General features: G+C 44.5%; 1 protein-coding gene across 3 annotated transcripts in view; it reads left to right on the forward strand.

Annotated features, from left to right (window-relative positions):
* Positions 1-22508, forward strand: part of LOC143934576 (uncharacterized) — a 152410-nt gene that overhangs the window by 96313 nt on the left and 33589 nt on the right. For all 3 annotated transcript variants that reach the window (XM_077458317.1, XM_077458314.1, XM_077458316.1), the window contains 4 exons: positions 2051-2259; positions 7669-7823; positions 13080-13301; positions 16593-16749. In XM_077458317.1, the coding sequence (XP_077314443.1) occupies positions 2051-2259; positions 7669-7823; positions 13080-13301; positions 16593-16749 (743 nt within the window). The remainder of the gene's footprint in view (positions 1-2050; positions 2260-7668; positions 7824-13079; positions 13302-16592; positions 16750-22508) is intronic.

A 22508-nucleotide genomic window follows, 5' to 3' on the forward strand; every position in this document is an offset into this window, starting at 1 on the left:
CCCTTCCTTCCATTTCCTTACCACCCTGCCTACCCCCATCCTCATTCACCTTTCTGCTTATCCTACCTTAGGTTCCTCGGCCACCTACCCCATCCCCATCCATCCTACTGCTTATCCTCCCTTCTGTCTATTCACCTGCTGTTCCACCTACCCCTACCCCCCCTTCTGCTTATCCGCCCTTCCATCCAATCCACCCTACTGCTTATCCTCCCTTCCATCCATTCCCCTGCCATCCCACCTACTCCCATCCCAATCCACCCTACTACTTATCCTCCCTTCCATCCATTCCCCTGCCATCCCACCTACTCCCATCCCAATCCACCCTACTGCTTATCCTCCCTCCATCCATTTTCCTGCTGCTCCACCTACCCCCATCCCAATCCACCCTACTGCCTATCCTCCCTTCTATCCATTCCCCTGCCATCCCACCTACTCCCATCCCAATCCACCCTACTGCTTATCCTCCCTTCCATCCATTCCCCTGCCATCCCACCTACTCCCATCCCAATCCACCCTACTGCTTATCCTCCCTTCCATCCATTCCCCTGCCATCCCACCTACTCCCATCCCAATCCACCCTACTGCTTATCCTCCCTTCCATCCATTCCCCTGCCATCCCACCTACTCCCATCCCAATCCACCCTACTGCCTATCCTCCCTTCCATCCATTTCTCTGCTGCTCCACCTACCCCCATCCCAATCCACCCTATTGCTTATGCTCCCTTCCATCCATTCCCCTGCTGCTCCACCTACCCCCATCCATATTCATCCTACTGCTTAACCTCCCTTCCATTAATTCCTCTGCCTCTCCACCTACCCCCATTCCCCCTTCTACTTATCCTCCCTTCCATCCACTCCCCTTCGCCTGCACCTTCCCCCATCTCCATTCATCCTACTGCTTATTCTAGATTCTATCAATTCCCCTGCCACTCCACATACCCCTATCTCTATTCACCCCATTGCCTTTTAAACATTCTATCTATTCCCCCACCACTCGTTCTGCCCCCATCCCCATTCACCCCTCTACTAACCCTACCTTTTATGCATTTCCCTGCCACCCCACCTACCCCCTTCCCAATCCACCCTACTGTTTATCCTCCCTTCCATCCATTCCCCAGCCACGCCACATACCCCCATCCCCATCCACCCTTCTGCTTACCCTCCATCTTCCCTTCCATCTCTTCACCTGCCTTCCCACCTACCCCCTATCCCCTCTTCTTCTTATCCTCCCTTCCATCCATTCCCCTGCTGCTCCACCTACCTCCATCCCCATCCACCCTACTGCTTATCCTCCCTTCCATCTATTCCCCTGCCACCCCTCCTACCCCCATACATATTCACCCTAGTGCTTATCCCACCCTTCCATTCATTCCTCTGCCTCTCCACCTACCCCTATCCCCCCTTCTGCTTATCCTCCCTTCCGTACACTCCCCTGCTACCCCACCTACCCCCAATCCACCCTACTGCTTATCCTCTCTTCCATCCATTCCCATTCCATCCATTCCCCTGCCACCCGACCTACCCCCATCCCCATTCACCCTGCTGCTTATCCTCCCTTCCATCCATTCCTCTGCCTCTCCACCTACCCCCACCCCCCTTCTACTTATCCTTCCGTCCATTCACTCCCATTTGGCTGCACCTAACCCCATCTCCATTCATCCTTATTCTAGATACCATCAATTCCCCTGCCACTCCACATACCCCTATCCCTATTCAACCCATTGCTTATTCAACCTTCTATCTATTCCCCCACCACTCGTCCTGCCCCCATCCCCATTTACCCCTATACTTGCCCTTCCTTCTATCCATTCCCCTGCCACCCCACCTATCCCCATTCACCCTACTGCTTATCCTCCCTTCCATCCATTCCCCGGCCACGCCACATACCCCCATCCCCATTCCCCCTACTGCTTATCCTCCCTCCAACCAGTCCCCTGCCATGCCACTTGTCAACCTAAAGCCTCTGCAAATAAGGCTCATGATCACTATAATCATCTTAAAATACTGAATATATCTTTCTTTTTCTTTTTTTTTTTTTTGTTTTGTTCAGGAAGCAATCTGGCTCCAACCATTACCTGCAGTGATGGAACTCTAAATATATTTGTATCGAAATGTTGGCTGGAAGAGAATGGGTTCAACACGTCAAGTGTCCGTCTGAAAAGCCCCGACTGTCTGGCAACAAAAGAGATTACGAATAATACGGCCCAGATGAGCTTCCACACACCGCTGATAATTAATTACTGCAACACCACTGCAGAGGTAAGTCTACACCCGGCAGGTTGGTCGTCCGTTGTACAAGAGAGGGAAAACTGGATACATTGAAGCATTGTGATTTGGATGGAAATAGACATATTGTTAAATGACAGCAGTTCCGAGAATTGGTTTAAAATGTAAAATGGTTTAAAATGTGTCCAGCCAGATACAGATGATTCCTGCCTGAGGATGCTTGTAGACACGTGCAATTCGATTCGTTCCGAATTCCTTTTTTTAACGGAATTTCGACAAATTCAGAATATAACTGGGTACTAACATTAAGACCCCTTTCACACCAGGGCGTTTTGCAGGCGCTATAGCGTTAGAAATAGCGCCTGCAATCCGCCCTAAAAAAGCTGCACCATTGCCTGTAGTGTGAAACCCCCCCGAGGGCTTTCACACTGGAGCGGTGCGCTGGCAGGACGTCAGGGAAAAGTCCTGCCAGCAGCTTCTTTGGAGCGGTGAAGGAGCGGTGTGTTTACCGCTCCTCCCCATTGAAATCAATGGGGCAGCGCTGTAATACCGCTGGCAAAACACTGCTATTGCGGCGTATTGCTGGTGGTTTTAACCCTTTCTCGGCAGCTAGCGGGGGGTAAAAGCACCCCGATAGCGGCCGAAATGCACCGCAAATCCGGCGGTAAAGCGCCGCTAAAAATAGCGGCGTTTTACCGCCTGATGCTATGGGCGGTGTGGTGTGAAAGGGGTCTTATAGGGGAAAATCTGATTGCCTCTTGGGGGATCAGGAAGGAATTTTTTCCCCTGCTGTAGCAAATTGGATCATGTTTTGCTGGTTGTTTTTTTTTTTTTTTTGCCTTCCTCTGGATCAACTGCGGTTATAGAATTGTGTATATGGGATTGTATTATTTATTATTATTATTTATTATTATTTTTTTTTTTTTTTTCCGGTTGAACTAGATGGACTTGTGTCTTTTTTCAACCTGACCAACTATGTAACTATGAATATTCGAAAATTCGAAAATTGGTAAATCTCAAAAAATTCGGAAATCTGAAATAATAACTATTAAATTATAGGTAATGTAATTTCCTTTCAAATTTGGCTTTTGGAGAACATAACTAGTACAAGTTTATCCGAAGCTACGAATGATCCAAAATAACAAATGCCGCATCTAAACGAATGGAATGCAGCAAATTAATAATAATAATAATAATAATAATAAATAACAATAATAATAAAAACTTTTTATTATTATTTATTATTTATTTGATCCGTTTCATTTGTTTAGATGCGGCATTCGTTATTGTGGATAATTCGTAACTTCAGATAAATTTGTATTCGTTACGTTCACCAACAGACAAATTTGAAAGGAAATTCCAATACCTATAATTTAATATTTATATTAATAGTTAGTTGTTATTTCGAAATTTTGGATTTTCATTCTTTAGAATTTTTTTCGGATTTTCTTGCTTATTTTCATATTTTTGAATTCTCAAATCTACGAATTTTCACAGTTTCAAATTTTAGATTTTACAAATTTTTTTAATCTACAAATTTACGAGTTGAATGAATTTATCAAATTTCAAATATACGAATTTTTGAATCTACGAATTTATGAATTACGTTTATAAACGAATGACTCGAATTTTAGGATTTTCGTTCTTTCGGATTTTCTTTCTTATTTTCAAATTTACGAATTCTCACATTTTCAATTTTACAAATTTATGCATTTTCGAATCTACGAATTGTGTTTATAATGAATAACCCCAAAAAAACACAACCCCCCCCCCCCCAAAAAAACAAATGAAACGAAAAAAAGCACATTTTTTGGCAACGCACATATCTAGATCCCCGATCTAAGGTGGGGGGATGTGCATTGCTTGGGATGAATCTTCCCGGCCGATCACTATTATGTCACTTTTTAAAAAAAGCCAGCGCCCCCCCAAAGTCCCCTTAATACATTCTGAATGCCATCGTACATGTTTGTTCAATATGGCGATTGCTCGGGGGCCAGATCCTGCAAAAACTTCTGGCTGCTTTCTAAAACCTGCAGGCTAAGTATCCAATCGTAGATGAGACATCCAGTGCAGTTCATATAAGGACATTGCTGGGAATTCCATATTCCGGGCAACAGACAGTCTGTAATTTTGTTCCGAAACTAAAGCTGGCCATAGATGGTTATTTATTTATTTATTTATTTTTCCATTCCGCCAAAAAAAAGATTCCTCCAGCCACCCCAATCCCCTCACCACCAGGACATTGTATTCTGACAGCGGGTCCCAGGGCTGCCAGAATACACAGATCAGCAGCTGCCGTTGATTGGCTGCAGCCACTGATCAACAAAAAGTTTTCCATCGTGTCCCATCAGCAGAAGTAGTTCAGATGGTTTACTGCTTTTGATCAGGGAAGGCCACACACGCCACCTCATCCACCCACGAGCGAGTGGACATGGTGCCGCTCAAGTGAGGACACACAGTCACGGCTGTGATGCTTTCAATCATGGTGCAGCAATTTTACCTTGACATGCCGAGTCTGATATGGAGCACCAGCTTGTCAATGGAAGTATTTGGGACCACGCCACAAGCACAAGCAAATTACTCATGGTTGCACCATGGTGGAATGCCAAAACCCATTTTCTGTAGTCAAAGCCTAACTGCTGGTTTCTTGGCCCAAACAAACTATTTGATTCACTAACAGATGTGCCTACTGGGAGCACTATATAAACTATATGTAGTTTAGCACCCTCTAGTGTGCTAGATTAGGTAGTGATAGTTTTTCTGTTTGTAGTGTAGGTAGATTGCTTGGCTTGGCTGGTAGCCAAGTCTGTGTTTTTTTGTTTTGTTTTTTAAACCTGGGTCAGGGTGAGTGACTCAGGGAGGCTGGGACGACTCAGGAGGCAGCATCTCTGATAACCCCCCCCCTACTTCTGGAACTTTGGAGAACCTTCCAGAAGAATGGGATGGAGGTTAGGAGGAGCTGCTTGGAGTATTCATGAGGGCCCTATCGAATTCCCAACAGGATGGGCTGGCAGGGGGCAGGCCACCTCATAGCAAGGTCCATAAAGGCATGGATGAGTGGGTTTGGGGTGGAGGGACTTGACTGGCCTGCACAGAGTCCTGACCTCAACCCGATAGAATACCTTTGGGATGAATTAGAGCGGAGACTGCGAGCCAGGCCTTCTTGTCCAACATCAGTGCCTGACCTCACAAATGCTCTTCTGGAAGAATGGTCAAACATCCCCATAGACACACTCCTTTATCTTGTGGACGGCCTTCCCAGAAGAGTTGAAGCTGTTATAGCTGCAAAGGGAGGACAGGGGCGGCCATTGCTATATACCATCTAGCATTAGTGGTTTACATGTGACGGTGTTACAGCTTCACATTGTTTGGTTTCATTGCCTGGCGCCCCTGTATCAACACTATTTGATAGCAGAGTTTATCCTGGCCCTTGTATGGCCTCTGGGGCCACACAGAACCTCCTCCACCGCGGTTTGTGGGCTGTCTTAGCGTGTGCTCCTTGGGGCCTCTCTGAGACATATTTCAATACTGGTGACCTATACAATCCCCTGAAGAAGCCATTGATGGCGAAACATGTAGGGACGTGATGTTCATCAGTGACCACTTCATGTATACGGATACTTTGGCCAGTATAACAGTCTGTATAATTACTCTGCCTCTTTTATGAACCCCGTTTGTATTGTCTCTATGTAATAAAAATTACCGTATTTATCAGCGTATAAATCGTGGGTGTGTGTTATACACTGATCCCTGCTGTCTCTGAGGGAAGAGGAGCGAGCGCCGCTGAATTACCCTACATAGCCACGATCTCCTGTGTACCCGGCGCTCCGTCACTCACAGCCACGCCTCCTGGCCCCCACATTGGGCCACTGTTCTGTCTATCATATGAGCAGGGCCAGGAGGCGTGGCTGTGAGTGACGGAGCGCCGGGTACACAGACGATCGCGGCTCTGTGTACAGAAAGTCAGCCTTGAATTATCCCTGCTGTCTTCCGAGGGAAGAGGAGGAGCGAGCGCCGCTGAATTATACACTGACCTTTTGTTGCCAGTGGTTTAGACATTAATGGCTGTGTGTTGAGTTATTTTGAGGGGACAGGAAATTTACACTGTTATACAAGCTGTACACTCACTACTTTACATTGTAGACAAGTGTCATTTCTTCAGTGTTGTCACATGAAAAGAGAGAAGAAAAGATTTACAAAAATGTGAGGGGTGTACTTACTTTTGTGAGATACTGTATATGTGTATATGTATGTGTATGTGTGTGTGTGTATATATATATATTGGTTTACATACCTTTATGGGGGGGGGCAGAATCCTTTGAGGAGTGGAAGTGCTGCTCATGTAATAACATGTAAGGGCTGTTCAGTTCTGGATTACTGTGGGGCTCAGCCTCTGTGCGCCCCCTGTTGGTGGGGGTGAAAAAAGGCAGAATGAAAAAGTGTCGTTCTGCTTGAAGAGGACTGCCGGTGTTCTGGCAGATAGTGTCCTGCCATCATATAGTGTCCGTCCCATACTGCGCATGCGCAGTACGGGGCAGAAGAAGCTTCGGAAAATCTTCGAAGCTGAACGGCGCCTGCGCCGTGAGTGGAGGTGGTAACCCCACCGTACAAGCGGACATAGGGTTCGGAAAATTAGAGGGCCGCTCGCCACGCTTCGGGATCGGCCTCGCTGCGCTCGGCTCATTTATATTCCTACTCTATGTCCAGTTGGATGGTGGGGATAGAACCTGGACTCACGGCGCAGGTGCCGTTCATCCTCAGCTATTTTCGGAATCTGTGTGTGCTGTGTACTGCGCATGCGCAGTACACAGCGGACACTATCCGATGGGGGACCTTATATAATAGGACACCAGCACCGGAGCAAGAAGGAAGTTGGGGACAGTGCTGGAAAATAGAGACAGTAATTTGGGAGAGATTGGGAATTTTTTTTTTGAGGGGAATTAAAAAAAAAAAAAAAAATCTTAGCCCCTGTACACACGGGTCGGAGATTTCGACAACCAAATCCGTCAGAACTGTTGCATACACACGGTCGGACTAAGTTGTCGAAAATCCGATCGTTCAGAACGTGATGACGTCATTTCGTTACGATGGGACTACATTCAGGCTAGTAGCCAATAGCTTTGATGTAGGAATTTGATCTGAGCATGCGTGGCACTTGGTCCAATCAAAATTCTCTACACATGATCGGATTAGGTCCGTCCGGACCAGTTGGTTGGAAAATATTTCCAGCAAGTTGGAAAATTGGGTCCGACGGATATTCTGACGGAATCAGTCCGATGCAGACCACACACAGTCGGATTATCCGACAAAACGGTCCGATAGGACACATTCCGACGGATTCTCCGACCCGTGTGTACAAGGGCTTAGAGTTTTGATTTATCTATATGCTGTTTATTGTCTACAGATTCAAAGCGGTTTAATGACTCGTTTCTCTTTCCGCAGGTAACCGGGACCCAGGTGACATACACGAACGCGCTTTATGCTTTTTCCGTGGAATCTGTATATCAAATGCAACGAGTCTTTGTTATGAACGTTTCCTGCACGGTCCCTCTGAGTGTCAGCGCCCAGCTCCTCATCACCCTGAAGCCGGCACTCCGGTAATATTTATCACTCTTTAAGATACATATTTGCATGTTGAAATTCCAGTTGGTCCACCTCTACACCTCAGATATGGGTTGATTTACTAACGGCAAATAGACTTTTATTTTTTATTTTCCACTTTCTGCGATTTGGCACTGCGTCGCTGTAACTGACAATTGCGCGGTCGTGTGACGCTGTACTTTTTTATTTTTTTTAGCACAAATAGAGATTTCTTTTGGTGGTATTTGATCACCTCTGCGTTTTTTGTTTTTCGCGTTATAAACAGAAAAAGAGCGACAATTTTGGAAAAAAAAAAAAAGCAATATTTTTTACTTTTTGCTATAATACCCCCCCCCCCCAAAAAAAAAAATTCAATAAATGTCTTCCTCAGTTTAGGGCGATATGTGTTGTACATATTTTTGGTAAAAAAAAAAAGTCACAATAAGCGTATATTTATTGGTTTGCGCAAAAGTTACAGCGTCTACAAAATAGGGGATATATTTATGGCATTTTTATTATTATTATTTTTTTTTTTATTAGTAATGGCGGCGACATTGCGGCGGACAGATCGGACACTTTTGACACTATTTTTGGACCAGTGACATTTATACAGTGATCAGTGCTATAAAAATGCATTGATTACTGTCACTGGCAGGGAAGGGGTTTAACACTAGGGGGCGATCAAGGGGCTAGATGTTTTCCCTCGGTGTGTTCTAACTGTAGGGGGGATGGGCTCACTAGAACATGACAAGAGATCACCGCTCCCAATGACGGAGCAGTAGATCCCTGTCATGTTGCTAGGCAGAACAGGGAAATGCCTTGTTTACATAGGCACCTCCCCATGTCACGATCGTGGGCCATTGAGTCTGCGGGACCCGCGGGCACACTCACGCGGTGGACGAGCGCACGCGTCCACTAGCCAGCGATTTAAAGGGGACGTATAGGTACGCCCATTTCCACAGCCGTGGCATTTTGCCGTTGTGCGCTGGAGGGCAAGTGGTTAAATGGCTAAGGGGCATCACCGGGCCCCTTGTGACGTCATCGTCCATGTCATGCTGGTTCGATGACGTCACAAGGGGCAGCGTCACCTGGCGACATTGAATGACTCCGCCCCTTAGTTATTTAAGAAATGGCAGAACTGGCAGACGGCAGGGGGGGGGGCTTTTGACGAGACTGATTTTTTTTTTTCTGGGTCAGTGGTGCATTGGGCGCCATGTTTGATGACTCTACACCAGGGCACTTTTTATTTTATTTTTTATTTTTTAATAGAGGACTTGTCAAAAACTTGTGTTGTGTCTTTACTCACCTTTTGCATGGGTAGGGGTAATATATATATATATATATATATATATATATATATATATATATATATATATATACCCCATACTCATTCACATGGGGGGGTGGGATCTGGGGCCCACCTTGTTAAAGGGGGCTTCCAGATTCCAATAAGCCCCCTGCCAACAGACTGGCAACCATCAACCAAGGTTGTGTGGAAGAGGCCTTTGTCCTCATCAACATGAGGACAAGTTGCTTAGAGGTAGTGGGGGGCAGAACCCGCCCTGACCCAAAGCACCCCCATATTGAAGGCATGTGGCCTGGTATGGTTGGGGGGGGGGCTTGTCCGTCCACCACCCCCCCCCTTAAGTGGCCTGCCGGGCTGCACACTCAAGTAAGCATCTGGTATGGATTTTGGACGGCATTCTTTTCTCTACATTTCAGCTGTCAGCGAGGAAGCCCGCTGACAGCTGATATGTTAAGGATGTGGCGGCCGGCTATTTTTTTTTTCACACAGAATTCGATTTGGTCGATCATTTTTTTGACCGATCCCTATCTGAATCATTGGGACAAGTTGGAATTTGTTAGAAAACTAATATATGAAAGAAAATTAAATGAATTTCAACAAAATTTGTTACTATTTCATTTGGAGATTTGGATACATCTGAAGCACCGAATAACCAAACATTTGTCTGAATTTATATTCGGAATGAAACGGATTGCACGTGTCTAATCCAGAGATAGAACTCGGCATGGCAGGGGCTCTGTGGCCTGATGGCGTGTCCTCCATCAGGCAAATGCTGCCCACGCACAAGTTTAATTAATAGCGAAAGAAAAAATGATGAGATACACATCTAGAGAAAGAAATACAGCCCTGATGCAATGCCCCCAAAACGCGTTGGCTCTCCTTGTATACTTTTATTTTCAATAAACTATAAAAATCATCAAGTGAGTCTTTTTTTTGAACATCGGACGCACCTCTCCAAACACCCGAGTGTTCCCTGCCGTAACGCTTTCATTGTCGTTATCAGAAAGATAGCAGCCCCAGACCCCAATGGAGTCCGTCAGCCACCACCCAGTGCCTTGAAAAAGTATTCATACCCCTTGAAATTTTCCATATTTTGTCATGTTACAAACCAACACAAAGTGTCACATAATTGTGAAGTGGAAGGAAAATGATAAATGGTTTTCAACATTTTTTTACAAATAAATATTTGAAAAGTGTGGAGGGAGGGGCATTTGTATGGCGCCCCCCGGAGTCAATACTTTGTAGAACCCCCTTTCTCTACAAGTCTTTTTGGGGGTGTCTCTACCAGCTTTGCCCATCTAGAGAGGACATTTCTGCCCATTCTTCTTCTTTGTAAAATATCTCAAGCTCTGTCAGATTGGATGGAGAGCGTCTGTGATCAGCAATTTTCAAGTCTTGCCACAGATTCTCAATGGGATTTAGGTCTGGACTGTGACTGGGCCATTCTAACACATGAATATGCTTTGATGTAAACCATTCCATTGTAGCTCTGGCTGGATGTTTCGGGTCGTTGTCCTGCTGGAAGGTGAACCTCCGCCCCGGTCTCAAGTCTTTTGCCGACTCTAACAGGTTTTCTTCTAAGATTGTCCTGTATTTGTCTCCATCCATCTTCCCATCAACTCTGATCAGCTTCCCTGTCCCTGCTGAAGAAAACCATCCCCACCACATGATGCTGCCACCACCATGTCTCACGGTGGGGATGGTGTGTTCAGGGGAATGGGCAGTGTCAGTTTTCCCCACACATAGCGTTTTGCTTTTAGGCCAAAAAGTAGAATTTTGGTCTCATCTGACCAGATCACCTTCTTCCACATGTTTGCTGCCCCCTCCCCCACATGGCTTCTCACAAACTACAAACAGGACTTCTTATGACTTTCTTTCTCCAATGTCTTTCTTCTTGTCACTCTTCCATAAAGGGCAGATTTGTGGAGAGACGACTAATAGTTGTCCTGTGGACAGATTCTCCCCCCTGAGCTGTGGATCTCTGCAGCTCCTCCAGAGTTACCATGGACCTCTTGGCTCTTCTCTGATGAATGTTCTCCTTGCCCGGCCCGGTCAGTTTAGGTGGACGGCCATGTCTTGGTAGGTTTGCAGTTGTGCCCATACTCTTTCCATTTTCCGATGATGGATTGAACAGAACTCTGTGAGATGGTCAAAGCTTGGGAGATTTTTTTTATAACCTAACCCTGCTTTAACCTCTTCAGCCCAGGAAGATTTGGCTACTGAATGACCAGGCTATTTTTTACAATGTGGCACTGCGCCGCTTTAACTGACAATTGCGCGGTCGTGCGATGTTGTACCCAAACAAAATTTACATCCTTTTTTTTTTTCCACAAATAGAGCTTCCTTTTGGTGGTATTTGATCATCTCTGCATTTTTTTTTTTTGCACTGTAAACAAAAAAAAAACGACAATTTTGAAAAAAAACACAATATTTTGTACTTTTTTGCTATAATAAATATTCCAATTTTTTTTTTTTTTTTTTTTTAAAAAGCTAATTTTTTCTCAGTTTTGGCCGATATGTGTTCTTCTACATATTTTTGGTAATAAAAATCGCAATAAGCGTACATGGATTGGTTTGCGTCTACAAAATAGAAGATAGATTTATGGCATTTCTATTTTTTTTTTTTTTTTTTTTACTAGTAATGGCGACGATCTGCGATTTTTATTTTTTCATCATGACTGTGACATTATGGTGGACACGTTGGACAATTTTGACACATTTATGGGACCATTATACAGCGATCAACGCTATAAAAATGCATTGATTACTGTAAAACTATCACTGTCCGGGAAGGGGTTAACACTAGGGGGCACTCAAGGAGTTAATGTGTTCCCTGTGTGTGTTCTAACTGTAGGGGGGAGGGAACTTGCTAGGGGGAAGAGATAGATCGCTGTTCATACTTAGTATGAACACACGATCAGTCTCTTCTCCCCTCAGAGAACCGGGATCTCTGTGTTTACAGACGAAAAAGAAGCTCTGGACTGCCGCACTTTTCTGAAAACCACTTTCTTCTATTGGAAAATCACATCACAGCTCAACAAACACAGCGAACAAGGAAAAATTGCTGACGTTTCGCACTAGCGGTAGTTCTTAATCATACACACAGAGATCCCGGTTATCGCCGTGTCACGAGCGATCGCGGGAGCCCGGCAGTCAGCACTCCAGGGGGCAAGCAGTGGGTGCATCCCCCTAGTGGCCGAAATAAGAAGTGAGCAACATGACGGCGATTAGCGCAGCCGAGCCATTCTGCCGCAGTAAAACTGCGGCGGCTGTTCGGCAAGCGGTTAAACTTCTCCGCAACTTCATCCCTGACCTGTCTGGTGTGTTCCTTGGCCTTCATGATGCTGTTTGGTTCACTAAGGTTCTCTAACAAACCTCTGAGGGCTTCACAGAACAGCTGTATTTATACTGAGATTAAATGACACACAGATGGACTCTATTTACTAATCAGGTGACTTCTGAAGGCAATTGGTTCCTCTAGATTTTAGTTAGGGGTATCAGAGTAAAGGGGGCTGAATACAAAGGGGGTTCTACAAAGACTCTGGGGGGGCGACATACAAATGCCCCCCCCCCCCCCACAATTTTCACCTATTTATTTGTATAATTGTCCTTCCACTTCACAATTATGTGACACTTTGTGTTGGTCCATCACATAAAATCCCAATAAAATACATTTACGTTTTTGGATGTAACATGACAATATGTGGGGAATTTCAAGGGGTGTGAATATTTTTTCAAGGCTCTGTAACCCATTGGAAGTAAATTCCCTTTATACCCGCTAGGCAGCCTCCAGGGGGCACCAGTCCTGCGCTGTCTTCCACCCAAACTTGATACCAACAGCCATGATTCTGTCATTCAGTCTCATTGTATCCAAGCAGTAGTTATTATTCTCTCTCTGTAGATGTCTATGTACATCAACCTCCAAGTATTCCTGTCGGTGACGTCAATTCTTTATTTTTTATTTCAGCATCATATCAGTAAACATTCCTGGAGCAAATATCTCCGTAGTGCGTCTGTGGATATATAAAGATGAATCCTTTACCTCCCCGCTCTCAGACAATGACACATTGTATATGGGTGACACGGTATATATCTCTGTGATCACAAACCTTTCTAACCTCAAAGTGGAGAGAATGTACGTCTCCGCCGGAGAGTCCGAAAATCCGCAATATGATTTACTTCTGAATGGGTAAGTATCCAGTATCATAAAAAGTCATGTACATCCCAATTCTTTTTTTTTTTTTAAATACTGTATACCATTAAAAACATTTTTTAAATATAAGTGCAATTAGTGAAAAGAAACAAAATTGTTGATCCTGCCAGAAATTTTCCCTGTGCCCTCCGCCGCTGCTGAATTATTATCAGTTACATTGTTCCCAGCTATCTCTAAAGACCACATTACCCCTTACCTCCAAGCTGCTATTATTATTATACAGTATTTATATAACGCCAACAGTTTGCGCAGAGCTTTACAATGTGGATGGGGGGGGGGGGGGGGGGACAGTACAATTACTATACAATTCAATACAGAATGAATAGAATGGCCTCGCTCATTGGTAGACGTGCACTGACAAAAAAAAAATTTGGAAACTCGAAAATTTGAAAATCTAAAAAGAAGAAAGAAAATCATTAAAATTCAAAATAACTATTTAAAGCGGAGGTCCACCCTAAAGTGTATCTTCCGCTCATTGGAACCCTCCCCCCCTCCGGCGCCACAATTGCCACCTTTCAGGGGGGAGGGGGGTGCAGGTACCTGTACAGTACAGGTATCTGCACCCACTTCCGGCATAGATATCCGCAGAAAGTACGCCCCTTTCCGCAGAATCTACACCCCTTTCCGAAGGTCTCCCGCTGTCCGCTGGGAAACACACGGATCCCAGAGACAGCGGGGACCATCCTTATTGCGCAGCGCGACTCGCGCATGCGCTGTAGGGAACCGGGAAATGAAGCCGCAAGGCTCCACTTCCTGATTCCCATAGCCAAGATGGCGGCGGCAGCACCCGAGAGACGATAGAGAGATCGGCTTCGGGTGCCGACATCGCGGGCGCGCTGGGCGGCTAAGTGTCATTATTTTAAAAGTCAGCAGCTGCTGTATTTGTAGCTGCTGGCTTTAAAAAAAAAAAAAACGGCGGAACTCCCGCTTTAATAATAATAAGTATGCACTGACAAAAAAAATTTGGAAATTCGAAAATTTGGAAACTCAAATTTGGAAATTCGAAAATTTGGAAAACTCGAAAATTAGAAAATCTAAAAGTAAGAAAGAAAATCGTTAAAATTCAAAATAACTAATTAATAATAATAAGTATTTAAATTATAGGTATTGAAATTTCCTTTCAAATTTGTCTGTTATGCCGCGTACACGCGATCGGAATTCTCGTCAGAAAAAGCTCTGATGGTTTTCCCAAGGGAATCCCGACAGAATTCGGCTCAAGCCGCCTTGCCTACACACGGGTCACACCAAATTTCCGATCGTTTAGAACGCGGCGACGTACAACACGTACGACGCGACTAGAAAAAGGAAGTTCAATAGCCAGTAGCCAATAGCTTCCGTCTCGTAGTTGAATCTGAGCATGTGTGATTTTTTTGGCGTGTCGGAATTGCTTACACACGATCGGAATTACCGATAGAAAGTTTTTCCGTCGGGAAAATTGAGAACACGCTATCAATTTTTGGCCGGCGGAAATTCAGACGGCTAAATTCCGATGAAGCGTACACACGGACACATTTTCCGATGAAAAGCTCTCATCGGTCTCTTTCTGGCCGTAATTCCGATCGTGTGTACGCGGCGTTAGTGAACGTAACAAATAGGAATTGATCTGAAGTTACGAATTATCCGAAATAACGAATGCCGCATCTAAACAAATGGAACAAAGTAATAATGAATAATAATATTAAAAAGGTTTTATTGTTGTTTATTATTAGATCATTACGTTCCATTCTTTTAGATGCGGCATTCGTTATTTCGGATAATTTGTAACTTCGGATAAATTCGTTATGTTCACTAACAGCCAAATTTGAAAGGAAATTCCAATACCTATAATTTAACTAGTAGTTATTAGTTAGTTATTAAGGATTTTACAGTTTTCGGATTTTCATTCTTTTGAACTTTCAGATTTTCATTCTTATTTTCGGATTTTCAAATTTCCAAATTTTCGACTTTTCAAATTTTCGAATTTCCTCATTTCAAATTTCCGAAATTTCGAATTTTTGGGAAATTCTGAGATTTCAGAAATTGAGAAATTTGGAAATTTCTGAATTAATTTGTTAAAAATTTGGTAAAAAAACAAATTCGGAACTAAACTAACTGCACATGTCTACTCATTGGAGCTTACAATATAGAGGGAGGGGGTGGTGGTACAAAAGGTAGTAGCTGCAAGGAATGATTTGATGGAGGTGACCCGGGCACAGTTCTTAGGTGGGTGTGGTATAGGCTTCCCTGAATAAATGAGTTTTCAGGGATTGCCTAAATGCGGACAGGGTAGCGGGTGATCGGACATACGGGGACAGGGAATTCCAGAGGATGGGAGAGGCTCTGGAGAAGTCCTGAAGGCGAGCATGGGAGGAAATAACAAGGGAGCTAGAAAGCAGGGGGTCCTGGGAGGAGCGGAGGGGACGATTTGGGCGATATCTGCAGATTAGGTTGGTGATGTAGCTGGGGGGGATGTTGTGGGTGGCCTTGTATGTTGTGGTTAGTATTTAGAATTTTATATGGTGGGGGAGGGGAAGCCAGTGAAGGGTTTGGCAGAGACTGGCAGCAGTCACGGATCGATTAGGGGAAGTCATTGTCATGGTCAGGTGTCAAGCTTGGAGACCAGTAGCTATAGCAGTAGAGAGGTTCCCACCGACCAGCAGGATAGGTATACAAGCAGATCACCCTGGAGAATGACGTGGGCTCACCCAAGGTGTTCCAGTATTCACCAGAGCTCCTGCTGATAGGGATGGGTTTTGCTGCGTGTTAGGACCAGGCCACCTTCCTCAGGATCACCCCACCAGGAGGTGACCAAGCCGGGGTCCAGTAGCGGATATAGCAGGTTGCTATCAAGCGGAAGCGTAGTCAGTAAACAAGCCAAAGGTTGGTAACAAGTGGTTGCAGGTAGGGATCAAGCGGAAGTGTAGTTGGTAACAAGCCAAAGGTTCGTAACGAGTGGCAGTGTAGCTAAGGGCAGCTGCAGGTATGCAAAGGAGCAAGATATCAGCTGGAGAGAATACAATAATCTGGCAAACAGGAAGTGAAATAGGATGTTCATGGGAGGAGCAAAGAGTTCAAAACAGCAAACGCAGGCGTTGCTCATAGGATTCAATGCCTTCTTTTAAATAAATTGTGGAGATTTGCAGCTAAATGATATTTCGAAAATTTGGGTCTTCATGGGAACATGTTGTGTATTGTATTATACTGTAATACTAGGTATCGGTATTATTTCCTGAATCCTCCTTGTGATATAGGCGGGAGGAGCTAAAACCTGATTGTTTCTGTATCCAGGTGTCCAGCTGGAGGTCTACTTGCCAACCTAATAACCGTGATCAGCAATGGAGCCGACGCCGAGTCGCGGTTTGCAATGAAGGTCTTCCAGATTTCTGGTTTTGACAGTTTCAGGCTTTCTGCCGACGTCCTCTTCTGCGAGGATCATTGTGTCCCGGTAAGACTTATCACACACCTGGAAGACGTTCTGTGATACCGGAAAGAACCGTGCAGAACATTATTGTTTTAAAAGAGAATCTGTTGGGAGAGAAATATAAAATTTTATTATTGACACGTTCTTCACCAGTTGAGCACCAGCCTGTAATTCCCGTCACCGTCCGGCCATTTTTTAGTTGTCAGCACTGTGATCGTTTGACTGACAATCACTTAATGTGGTGGGCAACTGCATGGCAAATGATGATTTAATGTAAAATAATGCATTTGGGTGGCGAAAATCTGAATGCAATCTATAGACTGGGGGGGGGGGGGGGGGCACCTCTGGGGGGAATCTAGGATGGAGAAGGACCTGGGGGTCCTAGAAGATGATGGGCTCAGCAATGCCAAGCTGCTGCTAACAAAGCAAACAGAATATTGGCATTAAAAAAGGATCAACTCCAGAGATAAAATAATTCTCCCATCTACAAGACTCTGGTCCGGCCGCACCTGGAGTATACTGTCCAGTTCTGGGCTCCAGTCCTCAGGAAGGATGTACTGGAAATGGAGCGACTACAAAGAAGGGCAACAAAGCTGATAAAGGGTCTGGAGGATATTAGTTATGAGGAAAGGTTGTGAGCTCTGAACTTATTCTCTCTGGAGAAGAGACGCCTGAGAGGGGATACGATTTCAATATATAAATACCGGACTGGTGACCCCACAATATATAAATACCGGACTGGTGACCCCACAATATATAAATACCGTACTGGTGACCCTGCAATATATAAATACCGGACTGGTGACCCCGCATTATATAAATACCGGACTGGTGACCCCACAATAGGGAGAAAACTTTTTCGTGGAAGGGAGTTTAACAAGACACGTGGCCACTCATTAAAATGAGAAGAAAAGAGGTTTAACCTTCAACTATGTAGAGGGTTCTTTACTGTAAGAGCAGCAAGGATGTGGAATTCCCTTCCTCAAGCGGTGGTCTCAGCGGGGGGCATCAATAGTTTCATCAATTAGATTAGCACCTGAATGACCGCAACATGCAGGGATATACAATGTAATACTGACATATAATCACACACATAGGTTGGACTTGTGTCTTTTTTCAACCTCACCTACTATGTTACATTGTTCCTCTCTCTCTGTGACCCCGGAAACAAGAAGCGATGAGTATGTCGTCACTTCTGGTTCTGCCTCTTCGGTAAGCAGCTGATCAGACCGATCTGTGTGCATTGGAGGGCAGAGGAGAGATCTGGGGTCTAATAGACCCCAGATATCTCCATAAAGAGGACCTGTCTCGGCCCATGCTGTCACGAGGGATGTTGTTCATCCCATGTGATAGCAATAAACCTAATCCCCCAAAAAAGTATAAAAAAATAAAGCTTTGTATAAAATTAAAAAATCTAAACACTTCCCATCCCATGGCTCCCGAACGACCGCAACATACAGGGATATTCAATGTAATAATGACATATAATCACACACATAAGTTGGACTTGACGGACTTGTGTCTTTTTTCAATCTCACCTACTATGTAACTATGTAACACCCTCCTAAACCTTGTGGACGGCCTTCCCAGAAGAGGTGAAGCTGTTATAGCTGCAAAGGGCCAACTCAATATTGAACCCTACGGACTAAGACTGGGGTGTCATTAACCACTTCCCGACCAGCGCACGACGATGTACGTCGACAGAATGGCACGGGCAGGCATATTGGCGTACAGGTACGTCCAATATTCAATGCCGCCCTGCCATCGGGAGCGCGCTGCCGGCGGCACGCTCCTGCGCTGGTCGGGACCCCCGTGAGTCCGGTCGCGGGACCCGTGGACTCGATCGCTGCGGGCATCCCCGCGATCGTCTCACGGAGCGGCCGAATGGAGGAAATGCTGTGTAAACAACATTTCTCCATTCTGCCTAGCAACTAGTGACGCTGATCTCTGCTCCATGTGATTGGAGCAGAGATCAGTGTTCACTAAATGAAAGCCCAACCCCCCCACAGTTAGTAACACACCCCTAGGAACACTTAACCCCTACACTGCCACCCACTGGTTAACCCTTTCACTGCCAGTGTCATTTACACAGGAATCACTGAATTTGTATAGCACTGATTGCTGTATAAATGACAATGGTCCCAAAAATGTCCAATGGGTCCCCCACAATGTCGCAGTCACAATAAAAATCGCTGATCGCCGCCATTACTAGTAAAAAAAAAAAATAATAAAAAATTATTAATAAAAATGCTATAAAACTATCCTTATTTTGTAAATGCTATAACTTTTGCGCAAACCAATCAATAATCGCTTATTGCGATTTTTTTTTTTACCAAAAATATGTAGAAGAATACGTATCGGCCTAAACTGAGGGAAAAAAATGTTTTTTTATATATATTTTTGGGGGATATTTATTATAACAAAAAGTAAAAAATAATGCGTTTTTTTCAAAATTGTCGCTCTATTTTTGGTTATAGCGCAAAAAATAAAAACCGCAGGGGTGATCAAATACCACCAAAAGAAAGCTCTATTTGTGGGAAAAAAAGGACGTCAATTTTGTTTGGGAGCCACGTCGCCACGACCGCGCAATTGTCAGTTAAAGCGACGCAGTGCCGAATCGCAAAAAGGGGTCTGGTCTTTGAGCAGCAAATTGGTCCGGGGCTGAAAGTGGTTAAAGTTCATGTGCCTGTAAAGGCAGGTGTCCCAATACTTTTGGTAATGTCGTGTATTTGGTCTTAACATTTTTTATTTTTTTTTCAGATTAGAATTGATGTATTTGGAGAACTAAGTTAGTTAGGAAAATAGGCACTTTCCGGTTAGATGAAGCCAGACTCCAAATGTAGATTGATTCTAACTAGCTTTGAGATGGCCATTTGCAGCTCTTACAGAATCACCATAATAGGGAAAGTTCTAACTATGTATTTATGATCGGCTCCACCAAAAAGGCCTTAGGTCATCGGTGTTCTTCTTGCTTATGATAGCCATTGGCAATTTATGACAGCTTATTATAACTATGCTGTACAGACCGGCTAAACCACGTTTAGGCAGGGGTTGACAAATTTGCTTGGAATCTAGGAGCCAGCTAAAAAAGTTAGGAGCCGGGTCCGTGACGACGATCTGGACCTGTCCCTGGCCAGACATGGAGACGAGTGAGGGGAAGATAGCGCCCCCCCACCTGTCTCCAAGTCATTGCCCATAGCTCTTAGAGGGACATTTTATTTATTTTCAAATGACAATTTTTTTTTAAATTGCATTTTAGTGTAAATATGAGATGTGAGGTCTCTCTGACCCCCCCCCCCAGATCTCATATACAAGAGGACCTGTCATGCTTTTTTTTTCTATTACAAGGGATTTTTACATTCCTTGTAATAGGAATAAAAGTGACACACATTTTTTTTTTTTTTTTTTTTTTAAAGAACAGTGAAAAAAATAAAAGTTAAAATAAGAAAAAATAAAATTTTTAAATGCGCCCTGTCCCGCCAACCTTGCGGGCAGAAGCGAACGCATATATGAAAGCGTTGTTCAAACCACACATGTGAGGTATCGCTGCGATTGGTAGAGTGAGAGCAATAATTCTAGCCCCAGACCTCCTCCGTAACTTAAAACATGCAACCTGTAGAATTTTTTTAAACTTCGCCTATGGAGATTTTAAAGGGTAAAAGTTTGTCGCCATTCCATGAGCGGGCGCAATTTTGAAGCATGACATGTTGGGTATCGATTTACTCGGCGTAACATTATCTTTCACAATATAAAAAAAAATTGGGCTAACTTTACTGTTGTCATATTTATTTATTTTTTATTAAATAAATAATTTTTCCCCAAAAAAGTGCGCTTGTAAGTCCGCTGTGCAAATACGGTGTGACAGACAGCATTTCAACGACCACCATTTTACTCTCTAGGGTGTTAGAATAATATATATATATATATATATATATATATATATATATATATATATATATATATATATATATATATATATATATATATATATATATATATATATATATATATATATATATATATATAATTGTTTAGGGGTTCTGAGTAAAGGGAAGGAGATAGGCTGGCAGGCAGGGGAACCAAGGTGTTCCAGTATTCACCAGAGCTCCTGCTGATGGGGATGGGTTTTGCTGCGTGTTAGGACCAGGCCACCTTCCTCAGGATCACCCCACCAGGAGGTGACCACGCCGGGGTCCAGTAGCAGATATAGCATGTTGCTATCAAGCGGAAGCGTAGTCAGTAAAAAAGCCAAAGGCTGGTAACAAATGGTTGCAGGTAGGGATCAAGTGGAAGTGTAGTCAGTAAACAAGCCAAAGGTTGGTAACAAGTTGTTGCAGGTAGGAATCAAGCGGAAGTGTAGTCACGGAACAAGCCAAAGGTTGGTAATGAGTGATAGTGTAGCTAAGGGCAGCTGCAGGTATACAAAGGAGCAAGATATCGGCTGGAGAGAATACAATAATCTGGCAAACAGGAAGTGAAAAAGTGTGGCTTAAATAGGATGTTCATGGGAGGAGCGAAGAGTTCAAAACAGCGAACGCAGGCGTTGCTCCTAGGATTCAATGCCTTCTTAAAGCAGCAGGTGGGGTGGTCCAACCCAGGGCTGTTAGAAATCATATGGACCTGTACAGCCTTCCTGACAGGGTCCCCAGGGCCCCCCCCCCCCATGAAATTATCACAGCCTATCAAAAGCACATTACATTGTGAGCACAGCACATTAAATGGTGGACCCTGCACAGCACATTCCATTGTAGGTACTGCACGACACATGCCATGGTGGGCACTGGGTGGCACATCATATGACATGGTGGGCACTGCACATTACATGGTAGGCACTGCATGGCACAGTACATGACATGGCAGGCACTGTATGGCACATCACATTACATGGTGGGCACTGCAAGGCACAGCACGACATAGTGGGCACTGCACATCACATGAAGAGCAATGCACAGCACATTACATGGGGGGCACTGCAATGCACAGCAAATGACATACTGGGCACAGCACATAACATGGTGGGCAATGCACAGCACATGACATGGGGAGGCACTGGGTACAAGAGAGCACATGACATGGTGGGCACTGCACATGACATGGAGCTGCTGGTTTTATTTGGTTTTACTGTTACCTCCTTGTTTGCATCTCCTTCTTGGGGTTCCCGTGGTAGATGGCCATAGTTGGCAACATTGTAAAAAAACATTTCGGGACACTTTTTTGGCAGTAGGCAGAATTGTGTTATAATTAGGGGACGGGGCATGCGGTTATAGGTGTGGCATAGAAAAAGGTATCTCTGCCGGCCGCGGACCTCTAGCGGCTGGCGGTGGTGAAAAACGGGACAAACCGAATTTCCCAGGACATTTCCCGGGACAAAATTAAATCGGGACAAATGTCTTAATCCCGGGAAATTTGGGACAGTTGGCAACTATGTCTCTCAATAGAGGGTAGAGGGTTAGGAGGGAGGTCAGGTACTTGGATTGAAAATTAATGGAAGTCTTTTGAGAAAAATCCAGATAATAGCGACCGTTTCACAACTGGATTTTACATCCCCCGGATAGACCTCCTCTCACTAGGTCTAGCAGCTGGTGGGAAGCTCGGTAAAGTCTCAGCCACAGACTTGTGATGTACACTTGAGCGTTACTGAGGGACGCAGACAAATTTAAAGAGCTATCATACGGTACCAGGTTCTCTCAGCCAGGGGCGGACTGACCATTCGGCCCCTCTGGCACTGCCAGAGGGCCCCAGGCCACTAGGGGGCCCCATCAGGGTTGCCAGCCTCAGTAAAA

This window comes from Lithobates pipiens, unplaced genomic scaffold, assembly GCF_037356315.1.
Source record: "Lithobates pipiens isolate NorthernLeopardFrog02 unplaced genomic scaffold, aLitPip1_a1.2 Scaffold_27, whole genome shotgun sequence".
In the NCBI taxonomy this organism is placed as follows: domain Eukaryota; kingdom Metazoa; phylum Chordata; class Amphibia; order Anura; family Ranidae; genus Lithobates; species Lithobates pipiens.